The sequence below is a fragment of the Euprymna scolopes genome, chromosome 7, assembly GCF_053919585.1.
Source record: "Euprymna scolopes isolate OS-2025 chromosome 7, ASM5391958v1, whole genome shotgun sequence".
Lineage (NCBI taxonomy): Eukaryota > Metazoa > Mollusca > Cephalopoda > Sepiida > Sepiolidae > Euprymna > Euprymna scolopes.
This window is the reverse complement of record NC_136488.1, coordinates 158708634-158720868: the sequence shown is the minus strand read 5'-3', so window position 1 is coordinate 158720868 and position 12235 is coordinate 158708634. Positions and strand designations below refer to the sequence as shown.

The 12235-nt window shown below is 33.2% G+C and overlaps 1 protein-coding gene across 3 annotated transcripts in view; it reads right to left on the bottom strand.

Annotated features, from left to right (window-relative positions):
• Positions 1 to 12235, bottom strand: part of LOC145280107 (mitochondrial ribosome-associated GTPase 1-like) — a 76353-nt gene that overhangs the window by 13579 nt on the left and 50539 nt on the right. For all 3 annotated transcript variants that reach the window (XM_080131854.1, XM_080131852.1, XM_080131853.1), the window contains exons 5-7: positions 9868 to 9958; positions 6673 to 6734; positions 3198 to 3294 (exon numbers count right to left, since the gene is read on the bottom strand). In XM_080131854.1, the coding sequence (XP_079987980.1) occupies positions 3198 to 3294; positions 6673 to 6734; positions 9868 to 9958 (250 nt within the window). The remainder of the gene's footprint in view (positions 1 to 3197; positions 3295 to 6672; positions 6735 to 9867; positions 9959 to 12235) is intronic.

Here is a 12235-nt window from a genome sequence, read left to right as displayed (position 1 = left end):
CATCACTTCTTTTCGATTGACTAGCCTTAATTTAAACCTTTGCCACTTCCGATTTGGCGATGGACGCAACAGCAAAGACGTCAATTTTTTTTTTTCACGTTCGTTTCCTCCTTCGCGGTACGGATTAGAACCTGCCTGCCTGCCTACTACCACTTTTTTGGTACTTGTACGGTTTAATCAAGACATTCAAAAATAAAAATATCAAAAAAAGTTATATTGTACGTATCCGTTATGGACTGAAGATCTCCGAAAAAAAATTTCATTTAATTGGATCGAGTAAGTTTTTTTTTACAGCGGAAAAACATTCTTATGAGAGCGCATTGAAGTCAGCCATTATGGAATTTGTTGAACACGCCACGGGGAAATAACTCCAGTTAAAGTGTCAATACTCCCTTCCCATCTTTATTATTAGCTTTTCTTCCTAAAAATCAAACCTTTTGCTCGATATCATAACAAATTGTTTTTTCGCTTTAAAAAAAAAAAAAAAAAAAGAAGAAGAAAACTACTTGATGAAATTAAGTGAAATTTTGTTTTGGAGAACTTTGTTCCATAACGGATACGTACAATATAACCTTTTTTTTTTTTTTTTTTTTTTTTTCCGATATTTTCATTTTTTAATGTCTTGATTAAACTGCACAAGTACCACTTTTTTTTTTTTTCTTTTTTGCTCAACACCCGGGCAACGCCAGCCATCCAGGCTAGTAAAGAAATAAATACTACTAGCAGAACCCGTGAAAATGCCACGATAGTTGAAAATTTTTAAAACACATTATAAATAAAATGAATAAAAAATAAAATCAAACAAATAACGAATTTAAAACAATTTTTTAGCATTTTTTTTTCAAACCTTTTAAAGCTAAAAAGAATTGATCTAAAAAATTTAGATTTTTTGGTCAATGAAAATTCAAAACACAACACGTTTTTTGTTTTCTTTTCTGAAATTTTTATATAAATTATTAAGGAACAGATGCCAATCCACTTGCACATGTCTTTAAAATTCTAAAAAGAAACGGTACTAGTGCATTTATTGATCCGTGCTGAAATAATAACATTATTTAAAAAGCCGTTCTTAACATGGGGAGAGGAGGGTGTTTTGTAACTATTCTATACTTTAACCTTACAATTGAATAAAAAAAACATATCATAAAACTTTAATTAAACTTGGAAATACGATTTAAAAAAATAGCATGGATCAGTAAGTGCACTAGCACCAAAGAAACTATAATAAAAAACTTAGTCTACGCACAACATGACTTTTTTTTTAATTATAAAATAAAATAGGCAATTTGAAACCCTAAACAGACAGCCATGTTTTTTTGTTTTTGAAAACTTTTGGAGAGGAAATGGTTTTAATGATTTTTAACTGATAAAGAGCAACTATAAAGGGAGGTAATTCATTTCTCATTAATTGATATTTGCGATAATGGATTTTTTATGACACCGGATATACAGAGAAGTAAATTAATATTTAGATTTTTAGAAGCAAAATTAAACAATTATTTTTTTTTAACTTTGCGTAATTATGTTTATTTTTTACTTAAATCTAATATATAAAGTTCTTAAATTTTCAAAGTCAAACCCAAATAGCAACATATCTGATATATCTATATTTGATTATGACTATGCAATTGGTATTCATCTTTCTTCTACCATGTTCTTTGCAAGAAAATATTCTTTTTGATAAGAAGGACGTTCCAAAAGTAATGCCTCCTATTTTTTAATCTGTCCCAATGTATCGATAAGGACTACTAGCAGAACCTGTAGAAATTTTACGGTAGTTGAAAATTTGCAATTGGATTGCAAATTACATTGGTGTGATGATTGAACTGATGCATTCATGATCAGAAAGTTTGATTTCTGTTGCAGATATTGATGGTGTGAAACCCTAAGAAAGCAACCCATGTCAGAAGCAAAGATGCATCATTGAATTCCTTCATGCAGAAAAAACTGAACTGATCAACATTTACTGGCGCCTGTTGAACATTTACTAAACTGATGTGGTTGATAATCAGCACAGTTAGGAGATGGTTTTATCAATTTCACAGTGACAAAAAATGTTTCAGACTTTTACGACGAAAGCATCAAAAGAAGATGACAAAAGTACATTGAGAATGGTGGTGACTATGTAGAAAAATAAATTCTGGAGCACAAAAGTTTGCTCATTTTAATGGTATTGCTCCTGTCTTCGTAGCCCTTTAACGTTTCAGTTTTAGAGTAAAAAATAGGTCTTACTTTTGTAACAACCTTTGTATTTCTTTAATTTTGGGTAATTATTATATTTTTTTATTATTATTTTAATCTAATATATAAAGATGTTGAATTTTCAAAGTCAGACCCAAATAGTAACATATCTGACATATTGATATTTGATTTTGACAAGCTAATTGATATTCATCTTTTTCTTACCACGTTCTTTGCAAGAAAATAATAGGATTCTTTGATAAAATAGCCACTCTTGCGAGGAAGATTGTTAATATGGAGATAAATTTAAATAGTGATCCAAACAGCTGCATCATAATTCTTGTTCCCAAATTGAATTGAAAGTCATGTTTAATTTTAGAAGAGTTTCCTATGGGTAGCTAATCTGTATAAGTCCTGAGATTAAAAAGTTTTTAGTAGGTAGTTAATCTATAGAAGTATTCAACTGTAATAGTTTGCAGACAAAGAGCAATATTACTTTTTTGTGCAGACATGAAAAATTATGTGAGAATTCTAAAATATCCAGTATGTTTAATTGAGTGATTTCTGTTTCTAGCAGAGTGTGGCTCCATTTGATTGGTCAGTTCCTATCACCAGTGTCTATAAATAGGTCCTTCCAATTTTTTTTAATCATACCCTCTCATTATATCAAAAATATTGCAACAAGCTTAATTAATGTAAGGAATATAACTCTTCGTTTTTCATTTGAATTCAGTACCAACTGAATCGGGCAACAGCTGTAAACCGGTACAGTGAGCAAGACGATCACGATCTATTCAGTAAATGCACACACACACATTCATAGAACAATTTAAAAGAAGTTAAAAGGTCAGCTTCATATTAATAATAGGTGAAGATATACAGACATCATTTAATTATACGTGTGTTTAAAATTGGTTCATAGAAATCAAACTTAAATATAAAAAAAGATGTTTATCAGTTATAAACATTTTTTTTTTTTACTAAAATATAAAATCAGAATATGTTCTTTTACTTACAACAAAGAGCTAACTTCATCCCAGTGTTTATGTTTTTGACTTCTGGTGCTAAAACTCCTGGTGTATCATAAATGTAAATTTTGGGGTCAGCTGAAACCTTTGGAGATAAGAAAATGAAGAAAATTGAAAAATATATATAAAGACAAAATGTATATAGATATTTAATAAGGTTGCGTGCAATACAGAAAAAATATAATAGTGAAAGAGGAGATAAACAAAAACAAATAACTGAATCTTCAAAAACGGATCTACATTTTTTTTTACAGCAAATCTTTCATATTTTTTTTACAGCAAATCTTTCATAGTTTTTTTTATAGCAAATCTTTCATAGTTTTTTTATTAGCAAATCTGTCATAGTTTTTTTTTATAGCAAATCTGTCATAGTTTTTTTTTACAGTAAATCTTTCATATTTTTTACAGTAAATCTTCCATATTTTTACAGTAAATATTTCATATTATTTACAATAAAGTTTCCATTTTTTTTACAGGAAATCTTTTGCCTACTGTAAATAGAACTTGTGATCAAATAATTTGATATTTCAGTAGCATTATATATATATATATATATATATATTTACAAATTATATATCATGTCATAATTAATGTAGTGTGAAAAATGAAAAATGAAATTTCCTGAACAAAAATCTGGCTTTCAATTGCAATCTAAAAAAAAATAATAATAATAATAATAATAATAACGCCCCCTGCAAAAATTGCAACTCTAATTCCCAATCATAACCATGTTATAGTCATTCAGAAAGCAGTTCTACAGTACAGAGTTTCCACAGGCTGGCAGGACCGACCATCAATATGGATTTAGACAAGCCCGTTCCACGGCAGACATCCTCACTGTAATCTCTGAACGCATATACCATTCACTGGACAAAGCGGGAGAGGGCAGAGCGGTAGCTCTAGATATATCTAAGGCTTTTGACAGGGTATGGCATGAGGGTCTCCTCAGGAAGATTAGATCTTACGGTATCACTGGTAGAATACTTAACATAATTAAATCCTTCTTAGATAAGAGAAAAATCCAGGTTGTCCTCGACGGTTGTACGTCTAAACAATATAATATAAATGCCGGAGTGCCCCAGGGATCTATCCTTGGTCCTCTGCTGTTCCTGATATTCATAAATGACCTCCCCGATAAAATTGCCTCTGAGATGGGTATATATGCTGATGACACCACACTCTATAGCAGGCACGACAGGAAAACAAATGAACATATATCTAAAGTAATGGCAGAAACACTAGAGGATGACCTCAAATCAGTAGTGGAATGGGGACAAAAATGGATGGTAACGTTCAATGCCACTAAGACAAAACTGGTTTCATTCAATAATTACAGGAAACCTTCTCTACCACCTATAGCAATGGCCAACAACTCTTTAGCTGAGAGTACGTCTTTCAAGCTCCTTGGCCTAACGTTCACAGGAAACATGAGCTGGAACAATTACATCGAGGGCATTGCCAGGGCCGCTGCGAGGAAGGTGGGCTCTCTCTACCGTGCTAGAAAACTTCTAACACCCGAAAGTATCCTGTACCTCTATAAGGCCACTATTCGCCCATGTATGGAGTATTGCTGTCATATTTGGGCCGGTGCATCGGCTACTAGTCTCTCTCTCCTTGACAGGGTTCAAAAGAGAGTCGCAAATCTGATAGGCCCTAAACTGGCATCAAAACTTCAGCCTCTGTCCCATCGTCGAAACGTTGCATCCCTCTGCCTGTTCTACAAGTATTATAATGGTGAATGCTCTGAAGAACTGCAAGCACTTGTGCCCCCACGACGTGAACACCCTCGACAGACCCGACAAGCTGCAAAATCCCACCCCCACACTGTAGAGATCCCTAGATGTAAGAGATCTTTCTACTCCAGTAGTTTCTTCCCCAGAACTGCTAGACTTTGGAATTCCATTCCAGGTCACTGCTTCCCCAACTGTACTGACATGCATAAGTTCAAGTGCAACGTGAACCAACATCTCGCTGCCCTAATCCCTACATAGTGCCCCAGTAGATGTTTCCCCTGATAGTAGCCCCCTACACCAAAGTGGCAATGTGCCTTGTTTGGGGTGAAAATGTAATAAAAAAAAAAAAAAAAAAAAAAGTTCTATGAAATCAACTTTGTTCATTGAATTTACATTTAGTTTTAGGCACAGATAAAGAGTAGGGGAAATTGTTAACAGTGGTTGTAGCTAGACGAGTGTTTAATGGGAAAGTTTTGCAGGGAAAGATCACAAATTTAAGCTCAGTCGAACATTTGCCATAAAAATAGTGATGGAAAGAGATATAAGCGCAACGTTTTTTTTTCCTGTAAAAAAGAGATTGTAAGAAGGAGAAAAAGTCATTGGTCATTAGGTTCAAAATATTAAAAAAATTTTTTTTTATTATTAGCTATATGGGCTGAAAGCATAAGAAGAGTTCAACAGAATATATTTTAAAGTTTGTATGAAGTGCAATTTTAAGTTTATTTAATCATTTTTCACAAATGTAAAATAAATCCAGCAGTTAACAATTTTATTTATTTATTTTTTATGGAAATCACTCTAGACAAGGCCTGAAACCACTTCATGTAAAGGGCTAAAAAAATAAAAATTCTACTTCTCAGTCAAAAACTGGCCTACAATAAGTAGGAGATAAAACAGCAATTTTTCGCTTGGTAAGAAACGTCGTTCATGGAATGTGAGGAATAAGGTACAAAATACAGCAAGCAAGAATTACAATGCTGATAAAAGTAAACCTAAGTAATCCGTTTACTATTTTTTTTTTTTAATGCATGTTCACCCCTAACATGGTAGCTACTATCTGGGACCATGCCTAGGAAAGATTAACAAGATGCTGGTTTATATTACATTTAAACTTTTGCATATAAGTACAGTCAGGGAAGCAGGTAGCAGGAAGGAAATTCCAGTCTAGCTGTTCAAGGGAAGAAACTATTAGAGTAGAGATTTTCTTGCATTTAGGAAGCTCAACAGTGAAGGGGGTGAAATTTTGTTGATAAGCAGATTTGTCAAGGACATGTACTTTGAGGGAGCACAAGTGTAACGAGTTCATCAGAGTACATTCCATTAAAATATTTGTAAAACAGGCACAGAGATGCAACATTGCGGTGATGGGACAGAGGTTGGAGCTTAGTTGACATCTACACTGGTACTACAGAGGCCATCTTCCAGCTATTAAGGAAGCTGGGCATTTATTGTTGAGCTTGGAAAGTATAGGGGCTAGCTCAGCTGAGCATTTCTTGAGTAGTATAGCAGGGATGAGATAAGGCCCACACGCCTTAAAACTGTCTAAGTTTTTTATGATATTGCGGACATGAGAACGGGTGATTTTCACATCATTTAGTGTGGCTTCCATCTGCATATGGAAACTTAGGAGTTGTTTGTTGACTCTAAAATGGAGTTGTAGGTGAATTGCCGGGCAAGCAGTTCTTCCTTCTTGGTTGTCTCCTTAAATGATTTAGTTAAATATTGCTTACCTTGATTTTCTCCATAACTGATCGAGTAATTCCAGCTTTAGCACCGACAGGAGTGGCTTTGCCTGAAAATAATATGAATTTGTTTCATCAATTTTGTTAGGTGATCAAATATGTCTGCCATTTAAGCTGGCTTTGCATTTGTAAAACAAAATATATATATATATATATATATATACGACTAAAACTGTGTATTCTGCTTGTTTCTTTATTATTGTGTTTATTTGCGCCTGTGCACACTTGATGATGTCATCAAAATGACATCACTAAAGGATGTGATCGACTGCTCACTTGCCGTTATGACAATTTATATGAACATTCTTTTACCCTGGAATGCTTAATATTTCCCAATGTTTATTGTCTCAAATCCTTTGACTGATATCCTCTCACATATTAATGCTCAAATTATACATTCCAATAAACAATAGTGGAAAGCTTCGCATTTCTCAAATGGATCAATCTGTGTGTGCGTCTGCAACCCAACAAATTCCTCTCACCTGCCAAATATCCAACAATGACACCATCTATTAAAACAGAAATGAGAAATGACCAGACACAGTGGATAACTATGACTAACATCATCCTTCAAATCAGCGAGAGTGTGGCGACTTAATTGCAAAGTAATTCCTACAAACGCTAAAAATCAAATGGTTCTAATTGCTTACACTCTTTCCTTCTCTGCTTTCTTGGAATTTATTTTCCTCCTCACTTCGTAAAACAAGGAAGTTTACACAGAAATGTGCAAACTTGATATATTTTCCAAAACCTGCAAAATGACTAGTAGTAATAGTAGTATCAGATGGATTAGACCTCTATACAGCTGCTTTAGTCAGTTTGAGAAATTGTCTTCAGATAGATGAACTGACTGGACAGTGTAAGATCCAGCGGTCTATGACCTGGAGGGTTTCCTTGTATTTTGGGCAGATTGAGGAGTTTATTTATCTTCACCTGTTTGTTTACTGTAGTCCTGCAGTGTCTTGTTCCGATCCACTATGCGGCTACCCAGTGCTTCCTACTATTTGTAGCAAAATTTGGGAGGCGCAAAGTTGTGACACACAATATGGTTTCCGCTCTGCAAGATCTACCGCAGATGTGCTGATGGTTATATCTCACAGGATTAGTAAATCTCTTGACAAAGGCTTCCTTTCTAGGGCAAGTGCTCTTGACATATCAAAGGCCTTCGACAAGGTATGGCATAAGGGTCTACTTCACAAGATTTCCAGCTACGGTATAACTGGAAATGTTTTCTCAATCATTAAATCATTTCTCTCCGATAGGCTCATAAGAGTAGTGGTAGATGGACAAAAATCGGAGGCCTGCAATATAAATGCTGGAGTCCTTCAGGGGTCAATCCTGGGCCCAACTCTCTTCCTGATCTACATCAATGACCTCCCTAAACACATACTTAAATCATTCGTTGACATCTATGCTGATGACACGACCATCTACGGCAACACATCAAAGGCTGTAAATGACAAAGTTCTCTCTGATTCTCTCTCCTCTGATCTTGAGCGCGTGGTTCAGTGGGGGAAGACGTGGCTGATTACCTTTAATGCATCTAAAACCAAGCTCCTATCCTTACATCATCAATGCTCTGATCCCCATCTGGCATCAATTGGGATGGATGGCTTTCGTCTGGGAGAGGCCCTATGTTTTGACAAGTTTCTGGGTTTGACCTTCACTCCTGATCTGAAATGGAACACGTACATCAAGTCTGTTGCCAAAGTCGCTGGAAAGATGGTGGGATCCTTCTACCGCTCCAAAAGATATCTCACTACTGATGCAATTCTCTATCTATATAAAAGCCAAGTACGTCCAAGGATGGAATACTGCTGCCATATCTGGGCAGGAGCTGCTAAAAACAGCCTATCTTGCCTTGACAGAGTACAAAATAGACTTCGTGGCTTGGTGGGGGATGCCCTTTTCTCTACCTTGCAACCTCTTTCCCACAGAAGAGACGTTGCGAGCCTATCCTTGTTTTATCGTTATTTCCATGGCAGGTGCTCGTCTGAACTCCAATCTCTGCTCCCCCCTTGCCAATCTTTCACGAAAAGCACCCGTCTAGCCGAATCCACTGTGAAAAATTTCCCCCACTCTTTATCTGTGCCTAAATGAAAACGTGGATTCCATGAACAAAGCTTCTTTCTTAGAATTGCACGCATGTGGAACTCTGTTCCGTCTGCCTGCTTCCCACCTGACTACAACTTGGATGTGTTCAAGTCCAACGTTAACAAATTCCTAATGAACCGCCCCCTTAAGTAAACACTTCATCAAATCTCCACACTAACGTAATGTACTTGCAATAACCCTTATCCCTGAGTGGCTTCCGGGCCTTGATAAGTGGTGACCACTGTGTAAAAAAGAAAAAAAAAAAAAAAAGTTAAAGATTTGATTTTGGGAGATTTTTCAGATTTGTTCAAAAACTTTTATGCGAACTTATAACCTCTGTTTTATCTGGTGTACACATGTATTTTTTTCTTAATCTCTTCCTGCCTTCTTTGAATTTTTTATGCCACTCAAAAACTGATGTTTGATTCATGCAAGATGGTCTAAAAGCAGTCTGTGGCATTTTTTCCAAGTTTAAAACAGAATTTTATTGCATATCGTTTTTCTAAACTGTCTTCACATACAGATTGCATTTTGAAATTCACCAACTGTGACAATTAGGCTTTAGTAGGGTGTATTCCAGTTCCTGCTGTAGCTGTTCATTTGAACCTGAAATCATAAAAATTGATCAGTCATCTCATAAGATGTATAGCAATAATATACTGACTTTTCAAGACAATTTTAAATGCCTGTACAAAAAAGCCTGGAAACTTATTGAAGACACATCATGTATTGTATCTGGAGTAAAGAAATTACAAATTAAGTTTTATATAAATTAAAATGAATAAAAGGTTTAAAGTCACTTTAGTTTAAGAGTTTATCGGTTAAATATTTTCACATAGACACACACACATACATACATCTACTCTTTTATTTATATAGAAGAGTTGAGTTTAAATTTTGTTTTAAATTGCATCCCCCAAACAGAGGCAGACAGAAATATAGTAGAGAAGATTTGATTTGGGGAGATTTTTCAGATTTGTTCAAGAACTTTTCTGAGAACTTATAACCTGTTTTATCTGGTGTACACATGTATTTCAGTTTGTACTTTAAAATTCTAAAGTAAAATCCTTTTTTTAATCAAATTCTTACCTTTTTGTACATGCGTTCTTCTGACTGCGTTTATAAAGGAAGACTTGCCAATATTAGGCACACCGATCACCATTACATTGTACTCTGAAAGCTGCAAAGATATTGCAAAACAATTTTTCTAATGATAAAAAATAATATTTTATTATGTTCAAATTGTTTGCAAGGTCACTTCTATAAGGTGAATATTTACGACGTGCCTTAAATAAGTTTCCAGCAATCTGTAGCATTTTTTTTTTTCAAGTTTAAAACAGAAATTTTACTGTACATCGTTTTTCTAGTGTCCTTGCATTTTTGAAATTTACTAACTGTGATAATCCGGCTTTAGTAGAGTGTATTCCAATTCCTGCTGTAGCTGTTCATTTGAATATGAAATCATAAAAATTAATCAGTCATCTCATAAGATGTATACCAATAACATACTGAATTTTCAAGCGCCTACAACAATTTTAAATGCCTGTACGAAAAAGTCTGGAAACTTATTGAGGGCACATCATATATATACAAATCACACATAAAAAAACATATATATATATATACACATATATATATATATATATACACACACATTACACATAAAAAACATATATATATATATATATATATATATATACAAATTACACATAAAAAAACATATATATATATATATATATATATACAAATTAAGTTTTATATAAATTAAAACAAAAATGAATAAAAGTCACTTTTAAAGCCTAATGAAATTAAAATTCTAAAATTATGTAAAATTTACAGAATTTCGAATTTTTTTTAGATAAGAATTAATAATTTATATTCTTTGAATTACTATTTTCATCTCGGTTGTTAATTTTGCGGCATTTAAACAGATGTAAGCTAAAGGAAAGTTGGAGGTTACATCAGTTGAAGCATTGTGAAAATAACAACCAAAATGTGAATAGTACGAGGGTCATTTCAATAGTAAAGCCTCCTATTTTTTTTAACTCTAAAAGTTGAAGAGCTACAAAGACAGGAGTAGTACTATTAAAATGAATGACCTTTTGTGCTTCAGGATTTATTTTTCTACATAGTCACCACCATTTTCAATGCACTTTACAAGGAATCCAAATGATGCATCTCTGCTGCTGATGATGTATATCCATGATAAGGGTTGTTTTTTTAGAGTCTCATACCGTCAATATCTGCAATAGAGAAATTAAACTTTCAGGTCATGAATTCAGGTTAGTTATTATAATAATGCAATTTGCAATCCCTTCTGACCCATTCAGGCAGAATAGAAAAATAGGAAGCATTGGTTTTGGAACACTCCTCATAGGTTGAATAATCCAAAATATTATTTTATAATTTGTTGAACAGGTGATATTGTTATTACTGTTTTAAAGACAAGAGCCATAAATAAACATTGAATAAGAATTTAAATTATTCAGAAAGAAATGTTGTAAAACATTAAGCTGAATAAGGACCAACATTGAAGAAATTTCCAGCAATTCGGAAGCATAACTCAATTCTAAGGGAGGTAACTATTTTACTAAAAATTTTGATAAAAATGATTTTTTTTCAACTACTTTATTTAATATAACAAAATTTGGCACTTCTGTTTTAGAGGATCATGTAAGGAAGATAACTCCCATTTATTAAAAAAAGTAGCATTGCCGAAACAGTTTACGAAAATGAATAAAAAAGAAACTATATCACATATTGATCCCTTTTGGATTTTGGTCTCATGCCACAAGGCATATCCGGAAATTGTTGGTGACCAAGATTGAGATGTTCCACCTGAATCTCATAGAGTTTCTTTGGCGGAATAAGGAAAAGTATTCCCTCGCATGATTATTGCAATAAGGAATCAATATGTAATATAATATTTTTTTTATTAACACAAGTTCATTTATTTTTTGTAGTTTTGACATTGTTTCATTGTTACAGTTTTTTTTAGTTTGTTAATGGTAATTAACAAGTTGAATTATTTTATTACTTAACATTTAATTAAAAACGTTTATTTTATTACTTGATATTGTTTCATTTTTAGTTTGTTAATTACCTTGTTTCCTTTTTTAATTGATTAACTGATTATAATTGTTCAGGTATAGTATTCATGTATTAATATTTTTCATTTGTATTCGTTTTTGTTACTATTATTATTAAAATATTTGTGTATTCGTTTTTGTTAAAGTTTATTAATTAATGCGTTTCATTTTTGTAAACTGCTTCAACAAGTCTTAAATTATTTTTAAGTAACTTGGAGTTATCTCCCTTAGATAATCCGCCTCTAAAACAGAAGCGCCTAAAGTTTTTTTTAACATAAATAACAAAAATGTAAAATGCAACCATATTGTGATTTTTCTTAAACAACAGATCCGAGTAAATGTAAGAAATTTTTTTCAACTACTTTAGT